Below are 20,385 nucleotides of genomic sequence, written 5' to 3'. Positions count from 1 at the left end.
ACAGCTCCAGCGACTGATTCGCTCGTTCAGTCTGTCCATTTGATTGCAGATGAAACCCTGAGGTCAAGCTCACCGTTGCTCCCATTGCAGCACAAAACGCCTTCCAGACTGCGGAAGTAAACTGTGGCCCTCTATCGGAAACTATGTCTGCAGGAATCCCTTGGTTAATCAAAACTTCAGCAGTCTCTTTAGCAGATGGGAGCTTAGACAAAGGTACAAAATGAGCGGCCTTAGAGAAGCGATCCACAATAGTCAGAATAGAGGTATTACTTTGGGATGGCGACAATCCAATCACAAAATCCACTGCAATATGGGACCATGGCCTTCTAGGGACAGGAAGTGGCTGCAATAGCCCAGCACTCGGCTGTGTAGAGGTCTTATTTCTAGCACAAACCGTACAGGCCTTCACAAACTCCCTGATGTCCTTGTCCATAGTTGGCCACCAAAACCTCCATAGTATAATCTCCAGCGTCCGACTAGGATGACACGCAATCTTGGCAGTATGGCCCCATTGTAAAACCTGTGGATGGACAGGATCAGGAACAAAAAGACAATTAGTCGGGCTGTTACCTGGGTCAGGACGCGAGCACAAGGCTCGACGAACCTCCGCCTCCATTTGCCAGGTAAGTGAGGCCACCAAACAGGAGTTAGGCAGGATTGATTCTGGGGACTTGGCCTCCTCGGAGAAGGAAAACTGCTGAGAGAGAGCATCAGGCTTAACATTGCGGGAGCCAGGACGATGGGTCAATATGAAGTTAAAATGACCAAAAAACAATGTCCAGCGGGCCTGACGAGAATTAAGTCTTTTGGCTGAACGAATATATTCCAAATTTTTATGGTCAGTCCAGACAACAAAAGGCAACTCAGACCCCTCCAACCAATGTCTCCACTCCTCTAAAGCCATCTTGACTGCAAGTAATTCCTGGTTCCCCACATCGTAATTCCTCTCTGCAGGAGATAAACGTTTTGAAAAAAAAAGCACAAGGATGCAGCTTTTGATCAGACGGAGATCACTGCAATAACACAGCCCCCACCCCTGTGTCAGAGGCACCTACCTCCACAACAAACTGGACAGAGGAATCAGGTTGAATTAGTATAGGTGCAGATGTAAACCTCCTCTTCAACTCCGTAAAGGCCGTTTCAGCCTCTGGAGTCCAACAAAACGGCCTTAAAACAGAAGTCAAAGAGGTTAGGGGATCAGCAACCTTACTATAATTTCTAATGAATCGATGGTAAAAGTTAGCAAATCCCAAAAAAGCGTTGTAATTGCTTACAATTCACTGGTATAGGCCATTCCTGAACAGCTGCCAGCTTCTCTGGATCCATCTTAACCTGTCCAGGAGATTACATAACCCAGGAAAGAGATGGTAGACACATGAAACTCACATTTTTCTGCTTTTACATACAGTTGGTTCTTCAAAAGTCTTTCCAAAACCAACCGCACATGCTTCACATGGTCCTCCAGGTTTTTAGAACAGATGAAAATATCGTCTAGATAGACAAAAACGAACTTGCCAAACATGTCTCGAAGAACATCATTAATGAGATGCTGAAAAACTGCTGGGGCACTGGTTAATCCAAACGGCATCACCAAATACTCAAAATGTCCCAGGGGAGTGTTAAAAGCAGTTTTGCATTTATCCCCTTGACGAATTCTGATCAAATGATAAGCATTATGCAGATCAAAGATGGTCCAGCATCAAACCACGACTGAACGCTGTCTTTTTTTTTTTTTTTTTTTAAAGTTATTTTTTTTGGCCTTTTATCGGCTTTATTGGATAGGTGCAGTGTGAGAGAGACAGGAAAGGGGAGAAGAGTCGGGGGAAGACATGCAGCAAAGGGCCGCGAGCAGGAATCGAACCCGGGCCAGCTGCGTCGGGGACCAGCCCCTGTACATGGGTCGCCTGCTCAACGCGTTGAGCTATGTGGGCGCCCCACGAACGCTGTCTTTATAGGGACACCACAGAAGCTGATTAGCTGGCCTCCACCTGCACACAATCCACTGACTGCGAATGGAAAATACTGGGACCTCTCGTCAGCGTCACACACATCTGTAGGGGAGAGAGAGCAAGGCCGAGGGAGGAGAGAGTCCTGCCACAGCTCACAGCCTAAGCTGTGGCTGTAACAAAAACACTTGCAACAATCAAAGTATTGATTGTTGTATTGACATTGAAAGTTAATTTCAACCTGTCAGTAATGAATACATGTGACATATTTTTCTATGATTTTTGTCATGACGTTTTTTCCATTTTTTTCTTCATGCCAGTCATTTTTTGGTGACAGTTGCTCTCCAGTAGTTGTGGTTCTCTGCTGGAGTGGAGCGGTTTCAGGAAATTGGGGTAAAATCGCAAATCATTTTCCCTTTTAGTTCAGGTTTCTGTGCCAATTTTTAGCCTTGATGTCAAAATCTAGCCTTCACATAACTTAAGATTCTGAGTAATTTCATGGATATATGAGCTGCGACATCTAAATTTGTACAAACCTGCTCTGCAACAGAAAAGAGATTCTTCCTTCGTTAAAATTCAAGTACATCAAGCTTCTATCATCATCTACCATGCAAACATGCAAATTCCTTCTGCTGTCACACGCAGGTCACTATTTCAACTAATCTGGCTTTAAAGTCACTCTCTGGTCACTCAGTCAACTCCTAAAAACTCATGTTTGTACATCAAATTGACCCATTTTGTGTTTTTTCATAAAAATAATGCATACCTGCCTTAAAATGGCTTAGATCTGAGTCGGCATGCTGATTCTTTGAAAATGTGCAGATCTATGAAGTACCTGACTCTTTCTCCAACCACTGCTCCCCACTAGCTGCAGCTCGAGCACACCAGCTCATCTACAACACCGTAAAACTACTCTGCACAATGTCAGGTTGTAACATTGCAGTAATTGGATGAGTAATACATTTACTTGTCCGAAAGACTAAATCCTAAAAGGTCTGCTCTCAACATCATGTGTAAATTATATGTAAATGTACTTATTTGGACTCACATATTGTTGTCAGGGATCAACTGATTTTCAGCTTGGCTGATTCTCAACTTTTCAGTTGTCGGTATTGTTTTCTTTTACCAATTGCTGATAAAAATACATTAATTTTAATATGAGCCACTGATGCAACAGTCTCTCTTGACTCTGTCGCGTGTGTCCACAGCACGATCTGATTGGTTATAGGTTGAAAGTAACAGTCAATCATTTACTGAAGGATGAATGTGGAAAAGCTCTCTTTTAATTAAACATATGTAAAACACAAGGAAATAAAGACAATATAACAAAGTTTCATGTCAGAGTTTGTGCTACTCAAAAATGTGACAGCACTGTTACAAAAATATAAACCATACAATGCAATAACAAACAGCAATTTTTTGCATTTCAGAGGCAGTAATTAGCACCTTTTTCAGATTAGTGCTTCATACATGACTTCGTTTCTGTGTGGTCTTTGTTGAAGGAGGCAGCATTCATCTTTACAGAGCTGGAATTTAGTACAAAAACCTGGAATTCTGCAGAGATGACAATACAAATTGGCCAACAGAGAAAATGCTTTCATGAATATATGGAAGAACCTCTTGGATAAATGTCTGACCACCTCCAATAGATCCTGCTCTTAAGCCACCCTGCATTGCACTTGCACGTGAGATGACATTTATGTTTACAGAGCTGTCACCAGCACACTTTGTGCTGGTGACAGCACGCTGATGCATCTGTGTTTTTTGTTTTCTTTCATTTGTTTTTATGTTTTGACTCTCATATCAGTGCTGTACATTTCATCTCTGTCAGCAGCTTTTAACTATCCAGATTTTTTACTTTTTATTTTCGTGCATTACGCACACTACAGTTTAAAAGTTTGGGGTTTCTTAGAAATGTCCTTATTTTTAAAAGAAAAGCATTTTTTTTCAATGAAGATAGCATTAAATTAATCAGAAATACAGTCTAGACATTGTTAATGAGGTAAATGACTATTCTAGGTGGATTTTTAATGAAATATCTACATAGGGGTACAGAGGCCCATGTCCAGCAACCATCACTCCTTGGTTCTAATGCTACATTGTGTTAACTAGTCGTGTTGAAAAGCTAATTGATGATTGGAAAACGCTTGTGCAATTATGTTAGCACATGAATAAAAGTGTGACTTTTCATGGAAAACATTAAATTGTCTGGGTGACACCAAACTTTTGAACGGTAGTGTTTATCTCCCTGGGCTGCGACCTTATCGTGGTGGAGGGGTTTGCGTGTCCTAATGATCCCAGGAGCTATGTTGTCCGGGGCTTTATGCCCCTGGTAGGGTCACCCAAGACAAACAGGTCCTGGGTGAAGGACCAGACAAACAGCAGCCCAGAAGACCCCAATGAAGATTAAAAACTTTGGAACCACGAGTCCCTTGCCCGGATGCGGGTCACCGGGGTCCCCCCCTGGAGCCAGGCCCGGGGGTGGGGCTCGATGGAGAGCGTCTGGTGGCCAGGCTTCTTCCCACGGGGCCCGGCCGGGCACAGCCCGAAGAAGAGACGTGGGACCCCCCTCCAGCAGGCCCACCACCCGCAGGAGGGGCCATAGGGGTCCGGTGCCATGTGTGTTGGGCGGTGGCCAGGGGCGGGGAGCCTGGCGTACCGACCCCCGGCTACACAAGCTGGCTCTAGGGACGTGGAACGTCACCTCTCTGGCGGGGAAGGAGCCTGAGCTGGTGTGCGAGGTTGAGAAGTTCCGACTTGATATAGTCGGCCTCACCTCGACACACAGCAGGGGCTCTGGAACCAGCCCTCTCGAGAGGGGTTGAACTCTCTTCCACTCTGGAGTTGCCAATGGTGAGAGGCGCCGAGCAGGGGTGTCAATACTCATTGCGCCTCGGCTCGGTGACTGTGTGTTGAAGTTTACCCCGGTGGACGAGAGGGCGGCCTCCCTTCGCCTTCGGGTGGGGGGACGGTTCCTTACTGTTGTTTGCGCCTACGGGCCGAACAGCAGTTCGGAGTATCCGCCCTTTCTGGAGTCCTTGGAGGGGGTGCTGGAGAGCGCCCCTTCTGGGGATTCCATAGTTCTGCTGGGGGACTTCAACGCTCACGTTGGCAATGACAGTGAGACCTGGAGAGGCGTGATTGGGAGGAACGGCCCCCCCCGATCTGAACCCGAGTGGTGTTCTGTTATTGGACTTCTGTGCTCGTCACAGATTGTCCATAACGAACACCATGTTCAGGCATAAGGGTGTCCATATGTGCACTTGGCACCAGGACACCCTAGGCCGCAGTTCGATGATCGACTTTGTTGTCGTATCGTCGGACTTGCGGCCGCATGTCCTGGACACTCGGGTGAAGAGAGGGGCGGAACTGTCAACTGATCACCACCTGGTGGTGAGTTGTCTCCGATGGTGGGGGAGGATGCCAGTCAGACCTGGCAGACCCAAACGGATCGTGAGGGTGTGCTGGGAACGTCTGGCGGAGTCCCCTGTCAGAAGGAGTTTCAACTCCCACCTCCGGTCAAGCTTCAACCATGTCCCGAGGGAGGTGGGGGACATTGAGTCCGAGTGGACCATGTTCCGTGCCTCCATTGCTGAGGCGGCTGATCGTTGCTGTGGCCGCAAGGTGGTCGGTGCCTGTCGCGGCGGCAATCCCCGAACCCGTTGGTGGACACCGGCGGTAAGGGATGCCGTCAAGCTGAAGAAGGAGTCCTATCGGGCCTTTTTGGCCTGTGGGACTCCGGAGGCAGCTGACAGGTATCGGCTGGCCAAGCGGGCTGCAGCTGCGGCTGTCGCCGAGGCAAAAACTCGGGTATGGGAGGAGTTTGGCGAGGCCATGGAAAACGACTTCCGGACGGCTTCGAAGAGATTCTGGTCCACCATCCGGCGTCTCAGGGGGGGAAAGCGGTGCACTGTCAACACTGTGTATAGTGGGGATGGTGCACTGCTGACCTCAACTCGGGACGTTGTGAATCGGTGGGGGGAGTACTTCGAAGACCTCCTCAATCCCACCGACACGCCTTCTGATTCAGAAGCGGGGCCTGGGGTCTCGGGGGTGGATTCTCCCATCTCTGGGGTCGAAGTCGCCGAGGTAGTTAAAAAGCTCCTTGGTGGCAGGGCCCCGGGGGTGGATGAGATCCGCCCGGAGTTCCTCAAGGCCCTGGATGTTGTGGGGCTGTCCTGGTTGACACGCCTCTGCAACATCGCGTGGACATCGGGGGCAGTGCCTCTGGATTGGCAGACTGGGGTGGTGGTCCCTCTTTTTAAAAAGGGGGACCGGAGGGTGTGTTCCAACTATAGGGGGATCACACTCCTCAGCCTCCCCGGGAAGGTCTATTCAGGGGTACTGGAGAGGAGGATCCGCCGGATAGTCGAACCTCGGATTCAGGAGGAGCAATGTGGTTTTCGTCCCGGCCGTGGAACTGTGGACCAGCTCTACACCCTCAGCAGGGTCCTTGAGGGTGCATGGGAGTTTGCCCAACCAGTCCACATGTGTTTTGTGGATCTGGAGAAGGCTTTCGACCGTGTCCCTCGGGGAACCCTCTGGGGAGTGCTCCGGGAGTACGGGGTAACGGACCACCTAATACAGGCTGTCCGTTCCCTGTATGACCGGTGCCAGAGCTTGGTCCGCATCTCTGGCAATAAGTCGAACTCGTTTCCAGTGAGAGTTGGACTCCGCCAGGGCTGCCCTTTGTCACCGATTCTGTTCATAATTTTTATGGACAGAATATCTAGGTGCAGCCAGGGTGTTGAGGGGGTCCGGTTTGGTGACCTCAGGATTCCGTCACTGCTTTTTGCGGATGATGTGGTCCTGTTGGCTTCATCATGCCAGGACCTCCAACTCTCACTGGATCGGTTCGCAGCCGAGTGTGAAGCGGTTGGGATGAGGATCAGCACCTCCAAATCCGAGTCCATGGTCCTCAGCCGGAAAAGGGTGGAGTGCACTCTCCGGGTCAGGGATGAGGTCCTGCCCCAAGTGGAGGAGTTTAAGTACCTCGGGGTCTTGTTCACGAGTGAGGGAAGGATGGAACGAGAGATCGACCGGCGGATTGCTACGGCCTCCGCAGTAATGCGGGCGCTGTACAGGTCCGTCGTGGTAAAGAGGGAGCTGAGCCGAAAGGCGAAGCTCTCAATTTACCGGTCGATCTACGTTCCTACCCTCACCTATGGTCACGAGCTTTGGGTAGTGACCGAAAGAACAAGATCGCGGGTACAAGCGGCTGAAATGAGTTTCCTCCGCAGGGTGGCTGGGCTCTCCCTTAGAGATAGGGTGAGAAGCTCGGCCATCCGGGAGGATCTCAGAGTAGAGCCGCTGCTCCTCCGCGTAGAGAGGAGCCAGATGAGGTGGCTCGGGCATCTAATTAGGATGCCTCCTGGACGCCTCCCTGGTGAGGTGTTTAGGGCACGTCCCACTGGGAAGAGGCCCCGGGGAAGACCCAGGACACGCTGGAGAGACTATGTCTCCCAGCTGGCCTGGGAACGCCTTGGGGTCCCCCGGGAGGAGCTAGATGATGTGGCCGGGGAGAGGGAGGTCTGGGCTTCCCTCCTAAAGCTGCTGCCCCCGCGACCCGACCCGGATCAGCGGTAGAAGATGGATGGATGGATGGGTGTTTATCTTGATTTTATGATTTGTACTGCCTAAAAACCAGTAAGATAAATGTCCATCCATCCATCATCTATACACCTCTTAATCCTCATTAGGGTCGCCAGGGGCTGGAGTCTATCTCAGCTGACTTAGAGCGAAGGCAGGGGACACCCTGGACAGGTCAACTGTCTATCACAGGGCTACACATAGAGACAAACAATCACACTCACATTCACACCTACAGACAACTTAGAGTTGCCAATTAACCTCAGCATATTTTTGGACTGTGGGAGGAAGCTGGAGTACCCGGAGAAAACCCACACGTGCACAGGGAGAACATGCAAACTCCATGCAGAAAGATCCTGGCTTTCCTGGGATGTCTTTGTGACACAAACCGGGGATCTTCTAGCTGCAGGTTGGCAGTGCTAACCACCAAGCCACTGTGCAGCCCCTGCTTGAATTCAGAGGGTTACAAGAAAGAAGTGAAATACAAAAATACAAACTTTGGTTGTGGAACCGTTCTCTTTTAATTAAACGTGTAAAACATGAGGAAACAATAACACTAATTTCATGGTGGAGTTTCTGCTCTTTAAAATTTTGACACTTGGATTGTCATTTTACCTACAAATGTGTGTCAGTTCCACATATCAGTTATTGGTTCTTGATCACTAAACTAAAACCCAACATGATCCCCATTCGGGCTCCCAGCTTGTCCACCTTCACCACAGCTAAAACTGTGATTTCACACTCTTCAGGTCCAACGCGCTGCCGCCACTCGACTGGCCGCTGCCATCCCAGTTTGACCAGTACGAGCTGCGTATTGAGGTGCAGCCCCGTCCTCACCACAGAGCCCACTACGAGACGGAGGGCAGCCGAGGAGCCGTGAAAGCTGCTCCAACCGGACATCCTGTTGTCAAGGTGAAGCACAAACCTGCAGCTGCTGAAACAAGTTGTTACATTAGAGGTGTTGCACGTATTGATGCTACTTTAACATCTCTGAGGGTGTTTTACTTTGAATGTAGTTTCAGTTTAAGCAGCGATTTTGTTGAGACTGAGTTCACGTGACTCTAGAACAAAGTGTTAGGATGCATGGGTCTCGTCACAGTTTGATTTCACCGGTCACACTGTGTCTCCCTGCAGCTGTGTGGATACACTGAGAGGAAGCCGCTGTCGCTTCAGGTTTTCGTCGGAACAGCTGACGACCGATCGATCAGACCTCATCCTTTCTATCAGATTCACAGGTACTGAGCCGCAGCATGTTTCTGTGTAGGGGCAAACTTATAACCATGCATCTTTTATCACACATTAATGTTCAAGGGACTCATGGGACACATCATCTGACTGCTGTGGTTTAACCGTTGCGTAACTAAACCACCAGCTGCTTCTGCTGTTGGTCCAGGAAATTTCTTGCCCCAGTTGTTGTCAAGTGTAGCTTTTCTCTGAATGGGAGCAGAAAATGTGGAATCATTCAGTGTGAAACAGTATATTCATTCTGAACTAAACAGCTGACATCTGCTTTAATATGTGGTGAGATTCTACTCAAGGACTTACTTTTTAGGGCATCTGTATGATATTTGGGGACATCAGCAGCAGCATTTTCTTTGCATGTGATTTAAATAAGATAAGATAAAATAACTTTATTGATCCTCAGGAAGTCCAACTTTGGTCACCATTCACATCATAATAAGAGACACATAAGTCAGATGCTCACTGCAAATGGGGAAAGGCATTTTGTAGCAATAAAAAGACACCATAGAACAGATTTAGACCCCCTTCTCCACAAAATTTGGGAACACAATCAAGAAATGATAAGCCAAAAACACATGATGCCACTAATACAGGATCATAAATCCTGGCAATGAATATGATAGGCATATAAAAACCATTCAAATATTATTATAAGATAAATTACATAAAAGTCTTAAAATAGAAGAAAGTTTCATATCTGTAGACACAGAATCCTCCAAAATGTTCAGTGAATCTTGTAAACTGTTCATGCAACACATTTTTTTATTACTAAAAACACTTTCAAATTGACGTCTAGCAGATTCAGAATGGAAGAACGCGCTGTTACAGTTGTAATCAATAAGCCACTGAGATACTGAAGCACAATGAAATATGAAGTAATATCAATAAAAAGCACATTTGTTTAAATATATATGTGTATGTAAATGCGGAGTTCTGATTGCTGCCTTTCCATTTTCTCCATCAGAGGATGACAGAAACACACACAGATGAGTCAAGATGACACAATGTACACAAAGTAAAAAATATGTAAACCATGCTGCTTTTCTTGTTTTAAAATCATTTAAAACAAGAAAAGCAGCAAATCTTTGCATTTTAGAAGCTGTAATCATTAAGCTGTGTCAAATGAGTGCTTCATACGTTCTTTAATTCATTTGGTCTTTAAGAAATCTTTGACAGATTCATTGTTACATAGCTGGAATTTGCATATTTCTTGTCTTTCAGGGTGACGGGGAAGATGGTCGGCACGGCCAGCCATGAGAGCGCCCAGGCTGGAACCAAAATACTCGACATCCCTCTGAACCCTGAGAACAACATGACGGCCCTGTGAGTAAGAAAGAGGAAGCATTTCCTCTTCATGTCTGCCTGTCTGTTATTCTCTCTGCAGAAAATACTGATATTACACAGATTCTTGTATATTTAGAGAAAATAGAGTCCTTTAAATGTACAAATAACTGTATTCTACATGTTTAGATGCACTGATGTTGCACCAGAGTGAAGAAATGGCTACTAAAGTGCCAATGAGCACGTTATTAAACAGCATAACTAAAATATAAAGCAGTGTGCTGCAGAAGTTTGTTGAGCAAAAACCAATCTGCTGCTCTAATTTATGAAATAAGTAATATTTTGTGTTTTCCAGCATCGACTGCGCTGGGATTCTGAAACTGAGGAACTCGGACATCGAGCTGAGGAAGGGAGAAACGGATGTCGGGAGGAAAAACACTCGAGTCCGTTTGGTGTTTCGGACTCACCTCCCTCTGGCGCCCCCTGTAGGCCCACCTGGACGGGTCCTGGCACTGCAGGTCGCCTCTCTGCCCATTGAATGCTGTGAGTGGCTGTTTTATCTACTTTTTCCAATTCAGCACATACTGGCTCTGCATTAGCTTTATTCTGATAGCACTGGAGGTTATTTTATATTTGCCTTTCCTCCCTGCTGCAGCTCAGCGATCGGCTCAGGAGCTTCCCGTCATTGAGTCCGTCAGCCTTACGTCCTGCTCTGTGGAAGGAGGAGAGGAGCTTCTGCTGAGTGGAACCAACTTCCTACCAATATCCAGAGTTCTTTTGATGGAGAGAGGAACAGGTAAATGTCCAGAGAAGGCAATAAGACTGTGTCTGAAATCATCCACCCTTTCCCTACTCCCTACAGAGAGGATACTATATAGTAAACACTTCCGAACACTACTTTATTCTCGGCACTATTAATTACATCACAGTTGTCGCTCAGTTAAAACATATTAGATTGATGCTGACTATAGTGAACTGACTGGTATTTTTGGGATAAATTCATATTATACTAAGTGTATTTTCCAAAAGTAATACGTGAAAATGTTTTTTGTTTGTGATACATCGTTCTGCTTCCATTAAACATATTAATACAACTTATCTATTTAATATGAATTATTCGTTTTAATTTTAACATTTTCGCACCGTAACTCATGGATTTGTCTTGTGCCTGTTGTCATTTCAACAAGCTACACATGCAGAAAAGATATATAGAAAATACAAATTAATACTATATAAACAGCCATGAGAAATCTGTGGAAATGCCACAAATCCTCCGTATCCTCTCCTGTTTGTCTGCCATTCTCCTTTGACGCAATGCCTGATGGTACATATTGTTGTGACTATCACCTGTTCACTACTTTTCACGGTGCATTGTGGGAGTGCTGTATAATGAGAAAGTACATAAATGAAATGAAGATTAAAATTTGACCAGAAAACAGTAGAAATAGTGGCAGTAAAATCAAGTCTTTTTGCAAGTAAGAAGATGCTTTTATTAATTACAGAACAGAACTGAAATTTTCACACATTTGTAGCTTATAAATAATGATTTTGAGATCCAGATTCATATGATACAGGCATTCGTAATAAGCAACTTGTTTCACATTTAAACGAACAGTAGATGCCAGTGGTCACCTACCAGGAGAACTGAAGAGGTTAACAGTCATACAGATATTTAGTACAGTTTTCTCTCAGTCATGCAGGGGTTCAGCTATAAACAAAACGTCAAAGTTGATCTGTCTATTTTTAACGTGCATATGACTGAATTTACGTAAATAAGCAAGAAATGTAGTGTCAGTGGCAGATTATAGAAGGAGCAGCAGTGCATATGAAGTGGGATAGACAATGTCTTTTTTTGAAAGTGCAGGATCAACAGAATAACTGGATTATTCTGGTTAATTTATAGAAATAAGCAGAGATATTTGTGTGGTGTCCCTCTTTGCTGTTGCAGCGGTTTTGCATTTTGCAGACGGTCCCTGTTCACTTGTCACACAGCCAGCTGTGCATAGACATCAATGTTATTCCTGCAGCTGGAAAGACAGCTGCTTTTGATAAAACTGGCCTTGTAGCACATTGTCTAGCTTACAACGATTTGAAAGAGGCATCGTTTATGTTTTTACAACCTATATCTCATGAGTTATTGATGCCGGAAGTCTGAATCTGTGAATATCTTTCTAACTTTACCGAACTCGCACATTATACCTATTTCGTGACCACAAATTGGTATTTCGTGTGCACGTTGTACCTAATTCGTGTCCACGAATTAGTATTTCGTGCGAATGAATTAGTATTTCGTGCGCACGTTATAGCTATATTGTGGCCACAATTTATTTCTTTTTTTTTACCATGTCACCAGAGGGGCTCCGTACAAACTACTTCCAGTGACAAGATATACTGTATTTCACTTCCCTTCAAATGGCACAGACTCAGTAGATAGAAAATAACATTAAGGCTGGACCCAAATATCCAAATATTCGGTGGTTGTGTCCCCGCCCCCAGTCTCCCGCTGGATCTCGCGGACCTACCAGCCGGATGTCACGCTTCACTTCGCCCATGTTAGTAGCCATCTTCGGCTTTTGTTAAAAGCCAAAAGCAACAAAAGCCGAAGACAGAGATATCCATGCTAATGCTATGCTAATGTTGTCGGATTTCGAAGCAAGATCAAATTTCTCGAAAATGCCGTTTTTTTCATTCCTTGTCTGCTACGCGTGAAGAGTTTGTGCCGCTATGCCGCTACAGTTTGTATTTGGTCATGTGACCGCAGGGCCACGTCTGGTTAAATGGAGTCAGGTGATTATTGCTGCTTCGTCTGATTGGTGAAACAGTCATGTGGTAGATCCATTGGAGGCATCTCTGTGGCAAAATAAAGCATATCTAATGTAGTAAATAAAAAAGTAACGAGTCGAGCATAGCCCAGTGTAACGGAGTAAGAGTAGCATTTCTTCTTCACAGATCTACTCAAGTAAAAGTAAAAAGTATGGCAGCGTATAACTACTCTCAGAAGTACATTTTTTTCGAAAAGTTACTCAAGTAAATGTAATGGAGTAAATGTAACTCGTTACTACCCACCTCTCCTCAAAAGTCACTTTATTCTACTTGTCTAAGACAAATATTTGTCAAGAATAAACTTTTTGCATGAGATCCTGTTAAGAAAACTGCTCTTTTTGACACAGTTTGAAATTAATAAATGACTCATTCAGCTGCGATCAACAGTCAAACATTCTGTGAGCAATTGGGTGAACTACAGGCTGTATTTTCACAGAGCAATAAATCAATACAAGAATAGCAGCATGGTTAAAAACTGAATACAGAGGAGCAAGTTGTTGTGAGATACATTCAGCATGGTGAAATATCTTTCTAAAAAGCACCATGGTCCTATTATCACACTTGAACTTGTTTTATAGCTCTTATCCAGGTTGTTTTCTCCTGACTAGATCCTTGCTTGTGTTGTATCTTCTCAGATATACGTCGCTTTGGATAAAAGTGTCTGCTAAAGGAAATTGTAGCATTGTAGAATTAAAATGCATTTCAAGAGTTGACATGCAGAATAGCGTGAAAATATAGAAATGTTTACCATGGGAAAAAAATTATTTATGGTATTATAACTTTATTATACAGCATAAAAGACATTTTTCAGTTCTGTCTACCTCCAGTCATGGTCGTGCTGTTTCCATAGAGGTGCAAGACTCAAACTGTTACGGGTTCGGTGAGGCTCAGGTGCAGGAAATGAGGAAGGAGACCCAATGAGTCTTCAAAACAAGGTTTATTCACAAATTCAGGAAGCGCCAAGAACTACAAACATGTCCGGTGGACCAAACCGGAAGTGACGCAAAAAAGCGTGGACAGAACTAACACAGCGAGGATTTCCCCTAGTGGGCTGGCGGAGAATAACTAAACAAAAGAGCTAACCTACGTTAGGTAACACCTAAATAGGAAAGCTAAACAGAACCGAAAACACGAAAATCAGAAGGACCAGATTCTCGAGTAACATGAGCCAGGCTATAACTGGCGAACAGAATTCTATGCTGATACTAACAGCGGACGCAATAGAAATTCAAAACTCAATAGGAATTCATAAGGCTATGAAGCGAGCAGCAGTTATAATATACACAAACACGCTAGAACTAACACTAGATAATTCAGATTCACCAGTCTGAAATGCTCGTGCCCAGGGAGAGCATGAGTGGACGGGGAAAACGAGGGGAGGACTGGTGCTCGGCCGGCAAAGGGAGTAGAACACGGCTGGCAGGTGTACCAGTGGCTGCGGCGACAGGCACGTGGCGGTATGGTGGCTGGAAGTGGCGGACGCTGACCAATTGGGTTTTGGACAGGAGTGGCTGAAGTGGTTAGCGGCCTGGTTTCTTGATCCGAGTGCTGCAGGAACAGGTGGCACGAACTGGCGGAATCCAAACTAGAAAAAGCAACAGAAGAATTACCAAGGGATTATCGATTTTGGGAGACAGAATATTCTGAGCGAAGACTGACTGTCGATCTTCTACGGTCCCACACGGAATGATGAGTTGAGTCAGTCTTTATTGTAGAGGCAAAGGCTTCTGATTGGCTCTGCTCCACCTGTTCCCACTCTGCTGCCGCTGATTACATTCCCACCTGCCACTGCAGCCCTCATGCCAGCACACCTGTAGAACACAGAAAGGGAGGGAAAAAAGGGGAGCCCAAACTAACGCCTGATTGGGGCAGGCCTGACACAAACAGTGAGTAAAAATGTAAAAAGGGACAAAAAACACCCTGAAACTGTTTGCGGTTCATCCATCCATCCATTATTTAAACACCATTTAATCCTCATTAGGATCGTGGGGGTGCTGGAGTCTATCCCAGCTGACTTAGGGTGAAGACGGGACACCCTGGACAGGTCACCAGTCTATCACGCGGCTACACAGAGTGACAAATAATCACACTCACATTCACAACTAGAGACAGTTTAGAATCATCAATTAACCTCAGCCTGTTTTTGGACTGTGAGAGGAAGCCAGAGAACCCGGAGAAAATCCCCGTGAACCAGGGATCTTCTAGCTGTAAGGTGACAGTGGTAATCACCAAGCAGCCCCTGCTTGAGGTTCAGAGGGTTAAATCTTGTGAATAATAGCGTAAATGTTATGTATGAGCACAACTAAAGAATACTGTTATTGACCTTATTTCTACGTTGTGGTCTTCCCAATCAGATGGTAAACTGCAGTGGGAGGAGGAGGCTCACGTCGACCGCGACAACAGCAGTGAGGTAATGTTCTGACTCTTGTGTTCAGCAGATAAACCGAAACGCTTGTTGATGTTCGACTCTGTAATTCCCTGTGTAACGGTCTATTTCAGTGTCTGCTGTGTGTGAGGGTTCCAGCCTACAGCAATCTGTCCGTCAGTCGGCCCGTGTCCGTCAGTCTTTATGTCTCTAACGGGAAGAGGAAACGCAGCAGCACTCACTGCTTCAAGTATCTACCTGGTGAGTGTCCACCTTCATCTCTGACTGCTGTGTTTACTTCAGTTTGTGTTTTTAAAATGAAGATTACAATCATCCCTGATGTTAACATTTAGATGCAACATTTACAGTATCAATGAGCAGAAGTATCTTCAGTAAGAGTATCTGCAGGCGACCGAAACTGTTCTTTATCAGTAATCAAGGTGATTAATAGCTGATATTTGGAGCCCATTTACATATGAGGTAAAACTGAAAATCTTGGTGTAAGAATTTTGCATAACTCCGACATAAGATATTGCTGAAATGCATTTGTTAATTTTTGTTTTACATGTTTAACTTTCAATGTTTATCCTTTTCTTTGTGTTGATTGGCTGTTACTCCTATGTGTAACCAATCAGATGGAGCTGTGGGCGGGACATTGTTGAAGACCGCAAAGTAGTAGTTATTGAGAGTTGAATTAGAGCCAAACTGATGCATTTTAAAATTAATTCAGGTTTACCTGAATCAGTTACAAAAAATAATGATACTAGAATATCATATATATAATTTTATATATAATATAAGGTTTATAAGCTCAAAGGAGTATCCCCCTTTTGGACAGTTTTTTGTGTAAGTGTGTGTACATGTGGACTGTTATTATTCTCTATATTTATTATTTTTATCACTTAATGCTTATTGTATATTTGTATTTTGTGCACTGTGCAAAGATGCTCCCACCAATTTCGTTTACAATTTTTTTTCTATACATTGATAATAAAGACTATTCTATTCTATTCTAAAAAAAATAAAAATATGCTAAATATCCAGTATTTAGGCTGACCCCTAAAACACACACAGTTTGATATAAACATAACTTACTTACTTTATATACATCTTTATCGTTATTTCTTCTCTTCCAATAAACACATTGCCACTCTAAAAAAAATCACAAATACATTAAGTTTTACACAGTAATTGTTTCAAAAAAAGCTAAATAAAAACCTGTAACTGCCTAGACAAACAAATAAAATATCGCAAATTATGTCTATCAAGATATAAATACATGTATTTTTAGATACCTATGAGTTCATTTCTGATCATTGTAGTTCCTGAGCTGTTTTCAGTCTAGCACAGTGCATTAAACGTCGACATTTCATAGTGAAACATGTCCATTTTTAAACTGATAACTGAGCAAATGCAGTTTAATTTTACCCAAACTAACATATTGCTTAAATTAGGTTTGGTTGTGCGGATGTATTCCAGTTTCCTGTGATTTTTATTTACAATGTGATTATTAAGATTCTGAAATATTTCAAAACCACATTGACCTTCGGCTATTTTTTTAATTTCCACATGAAAAGACATCAACAAATTCAGTTTGCAACAGCTCCACAATGTTGAGGCCAAACTGAACTGATCTGAACTGTGAAAGTTTTAAACTACAATAAGTCTCTTTCTCGTCAACATCAACAGGTCATCCGAATAAGGCAATCAAATAAAGTTACATTTGCAAAGTACAGAATAAATAACAGCTCTGAAAAATGATGCTGTTCACTGAATGTGTTCTGACTAAATTTCATGCAGCAGAAATTAATCTCCCCATTGAACTGAATGATGACAAGCTGCTTCATAATAACAAGTCTGGTCAACTTTAAACTCCTGGGGGGAAAAAACATATTATAGATATTAGAATATGATAATATATTTAGCAACATTACGGTTCTTGATTAATTCCTGGATGTGATTTCTGTTTGTGCTTCCAGTGATGTTCAAAGAGGAGGACCCTCTGCTGTCCAGACTCTCGGTGCTGCCTCTGGACGGGGGGACAGTTTGTCGGCCGGGGGGTCCGCCCAGGATGGGCCAGGGTTACCATGAAGACCAAAGCCTGGGGTTCCACCTGCCCCCCTACCCCTCTACCTACTCGCCCCCCTGCCCCTCCATGAGCTACCACGAGGAGTTCTGCTCCAAACCTGACGTTGCAGTGGAGGAGCCCGGCGGGTCCAGGGTAGCCCTGTCTGAACGTAACCCCAGCTTCGAGAACCTAGAGCTGGGCTTCACCGAGCTCCTTCCGCCCCTGTACCCCCGTGGCCCCCAGCCTCCGTCCCCCTCCCCATCCCCCTGGCTGGACTCACCCTACCTCTCCTCTTCACCCTCGCCCTCCCACTCCTCCTCTCTCAGCCCCTTTCCTGCTGGGAGTCCCATCTCCACCTCCCCCCTGCCTCCCATCCCCACCTCCCCCTACCCGCAGTACTCCACCTACCCTCCGGAGATGTGTCCCTCCCCTCCGTCCAACCCCAGCTCCTATCAGGACATCTGCCCTGCAGCCTACTCCCACTACGAGGGCTGGGACCCCCAGGGGAGGGTGCTGGGCACGGGACATGGGAGAGAGAGTGAGGCCAAGATCCAGGAGTGTCCTCTGGAGTTTAGCACCTCTGCCTCTATTCACCACATTACCTTTGAAGAAGGTGAGATATGTCTGCTAATTTTAATTTATGCATTGATTTGTTGATAAAGTAGCTACACTGCAACATGTAAAGCAGATTTTAAAAGACAGAAAATTAAAATGAGTTATTTTTACAGTGTTATGTTCAGTTTTTGTGTGTGGATGGAAGATTAAATGTGTTGAAAGGTGTTTCTTTAATAGAACCACAGATTAATAAAGGGGCTTTTTAAAACTACATTTTTTCTTTTTGTGTTGCTATTGAGTTGTTGTATTTTTGCATTATAACATAGTTGGAGACAATCTCTATAGTCTACTGTGCTTATTGTCTCAGGTTGCAGCTTTCCTTGTGATTAATGCCAGTGCAACTGAACTTTATCATTTAAGAAATTACATTTTTGCGTTCTTATTACCAGCTTGGTTGATCACAGGTCAGTGGTTTAACCCTCTCAAATTACAAGATGCTCTGTGACTGGTTTAGTCTTTGAACATCCAGAGAATCAACAGGTTTAATCCTGTAATTTGGATATATCTTTTTCACTGTCTTTGCCACTTAATAGGGCAAGAAAATCCAGATTTTGATGAGTGTTGGAGGTAAAATGTCCCCAACATGTGGGTGAGAGAAGTCTGAGTGACCAAGTGGTTAAAAAAAGTCCTGATCTACATGTTTGTAATATTTATGATGTGTTATTTGATTTTAATCATGCTTAAAGTGATAACTATAATCTGTGCTTGTCTGTAGCATAGTAGCATAATAGTAGATTCTTCAAGCCAACACATATATAGAATCTAAAATATCTATTGGCCTATATTCTACTTTTTGCATTAACACATAACATTAAAGCATATTTTTGAGAGATATGTCTTAAATTTGTTTCTGGAAAACTGGAAAATATAGTTAATAAGACAATTATCAGTTGGAAAACAGAGATATTGCTTATAAGATGTCTTGCGATTTCATGTTTCTTATCAGACGACATGAATGCTGACAGATTTGGCGACAAACTAGTATCAGCAACATTATGAGATGCTATTACCTTGTAGTTGTTGCAACACCTGCTGCAGCTTTTAGATGTTCCCAGCCTTCACTGATTAGTTTGCACTTTTCAGACATTGAGCTACAAAGTATTTTGAAAGAAGTGCATGCAAGCATAAGACATCTTACAGAGTTATTTCTTAACATCTATCCCTCCCTTTAAGTCAGGATTACAGAAGAAGACCATACAAAAATATATGTTTTAAGGACAAAGTAGTATTAGTACCCTTTTCCTTGTGATTTGTTGTCTTTCCTACAAATGTTATTAAGATTTCTACTTATTTACTGCAAAAATGTCGCTTTATTATCAGCATCAGGTCATCATAGCAAGAAGATTTGCATAAATGGAGGCTTTCCAAATAAACAAGTGTAAAATTATCTTTAGGTTTTTATATACAGGTTGATTTTCTTTAATTCTAGCAATGCATAACCTGTGTCTATGATGTTAATAAAAAGATTGAAGAAGCTCGATTGTGAATCTCTCCTCTTCTTCCTTCCACAGTGTCAGAGTTCATCGGAGAGGACATCCAGTCGTACCAGTCAGGCTCACAGATGGACAACCAGCCCAACTAAGCGGCTGGAGGTCCCCCGTTTGATATCCAGCATAATTTTAATTTCCTTATGTACTTGGTATTAAGATGCGCCACTGCAGCAGTTACATGTAATATTGACAGAGGGGTGAGAGGGGACTCTGGTTACAAGGACACTGTTTTAATTATGACCACAGGTAACTGTTTTATAAAGGGAAACTAATGTTTTTAACATGTTTTCAATATAAATTATACAAGAAACTGCTTGGGTTTGGTGTGTGTTGTGTTTATTTACCTTCAAAAAGTCTAAATTAACATTGAATTCAGAAGAGAGGGCTGAAAATCAAGATATTTATATGTATATTATATATATATATTTATATATATATACACACACACACACACACACACACACACACACACACACACACACACACACACACACACACACACACATCACAAAGCTAAAGAACCAGTTCTGTCAGCTTGCAGGGTGGGAATTTCTGTATTATTGTTATTCTTCAGAGTTGGTTTATGGCTTGAACATGTGTCCCTGAATTACTTTGATATTACAACTTGACATCGTGTAGTAGTTTTACAGCGTTTGATTTGTAGGTGAGCTAGTGTGCTCGAGCTGCAGCAAAAAGCAAAGCGGTGTGTGGATAGAAAGATGAGACTTCATAGGTCTGCACTTTCTGTAGGAAGCAACTGTGCAGAACTACATCGAAGCCATTTCAGGGTATGAAAACATTATTTTCATGAAAAAAATCCCTCTAAATGTGTAACTTTGATATACAGAACTGAGATTTCAAAGGTGTTATCAATGACCATGAAGTGACTTTAAACCTAATATTTCACAAAATTTCTACAATGCTCCATATCTAGAAAATACATGACCATTGTTTAAAGAAACTTCC

At 43.8% G+C, this 20,385-nt stretch overlaps 1 protein-coding gene across 1 annotated transcript in view; it reads left to right on the top strand.

Annotated features, from left to right (window-relative positions):
• The window catches only part of nfatc4 (nuclear factor of activated T cells 4), a 33,511-nt gene extending 13,779 nt beyond the window's left edge, over positions 1–19,732 (top strand). The window contains exons 5-13 of the mRNA XM_023294715.3: positions 8,285–8,447; positions 8,670–8,770; positions 9,999–10,100; positions 10,414–10,601; positions 10,714–10,854; positions 15,236–15,291; positions 15,381–15,507; positions 17,226–17,927; positions 19,441–19,732. Coding sequence (XP_023150483.1) covers positions 8,285–8,447; positions 8,670–8,770; positions 9,999–10,100; positions 10,414–10,601; positions 10,714–10,854; positions 15,236–15,291; positions 15,381–15,507; positions 17,226–17,927; positions 19,441–19,511 — 1,651 coding nt within the window. The 3' untranslated portion in view covers positions 19,512–19,732. The remainder of the gene's footprint in view (positions 1–8,284; positions 8,448–8,669; positions 8,771–9,998; positions 10,101–10,413; positions 10,602–10,713; positions 10,855–15,235; positions 15,292–15,380; positions 15,508–17,225; positions 17,928–19,440) is intronic.
• The last annotated feature ends 653 nt before the right edge of the window (positions 19,733–20,385 follow it).

This window comes from Amphiprion ocellaris, chromosome 10, assembly GCF_022539595.1.
Source record: "Amphiprion ocellaris isolate individual 3 ecotype Okinawa chromosome 10, ASM2253959v1, whole genome shotgun sequence".
Taxonomy (NCBI): Eukaryota; Metazoa; Chordata; class Actinopteri; family Pomacentridae; genus Amphiprion; species Amphiprion ocellaris.
The sequence above is the reverse complement of the archived record's forward strand: the minus strand, read 5'-3'. Positions and strand labels throughout refer to the sequence as shown.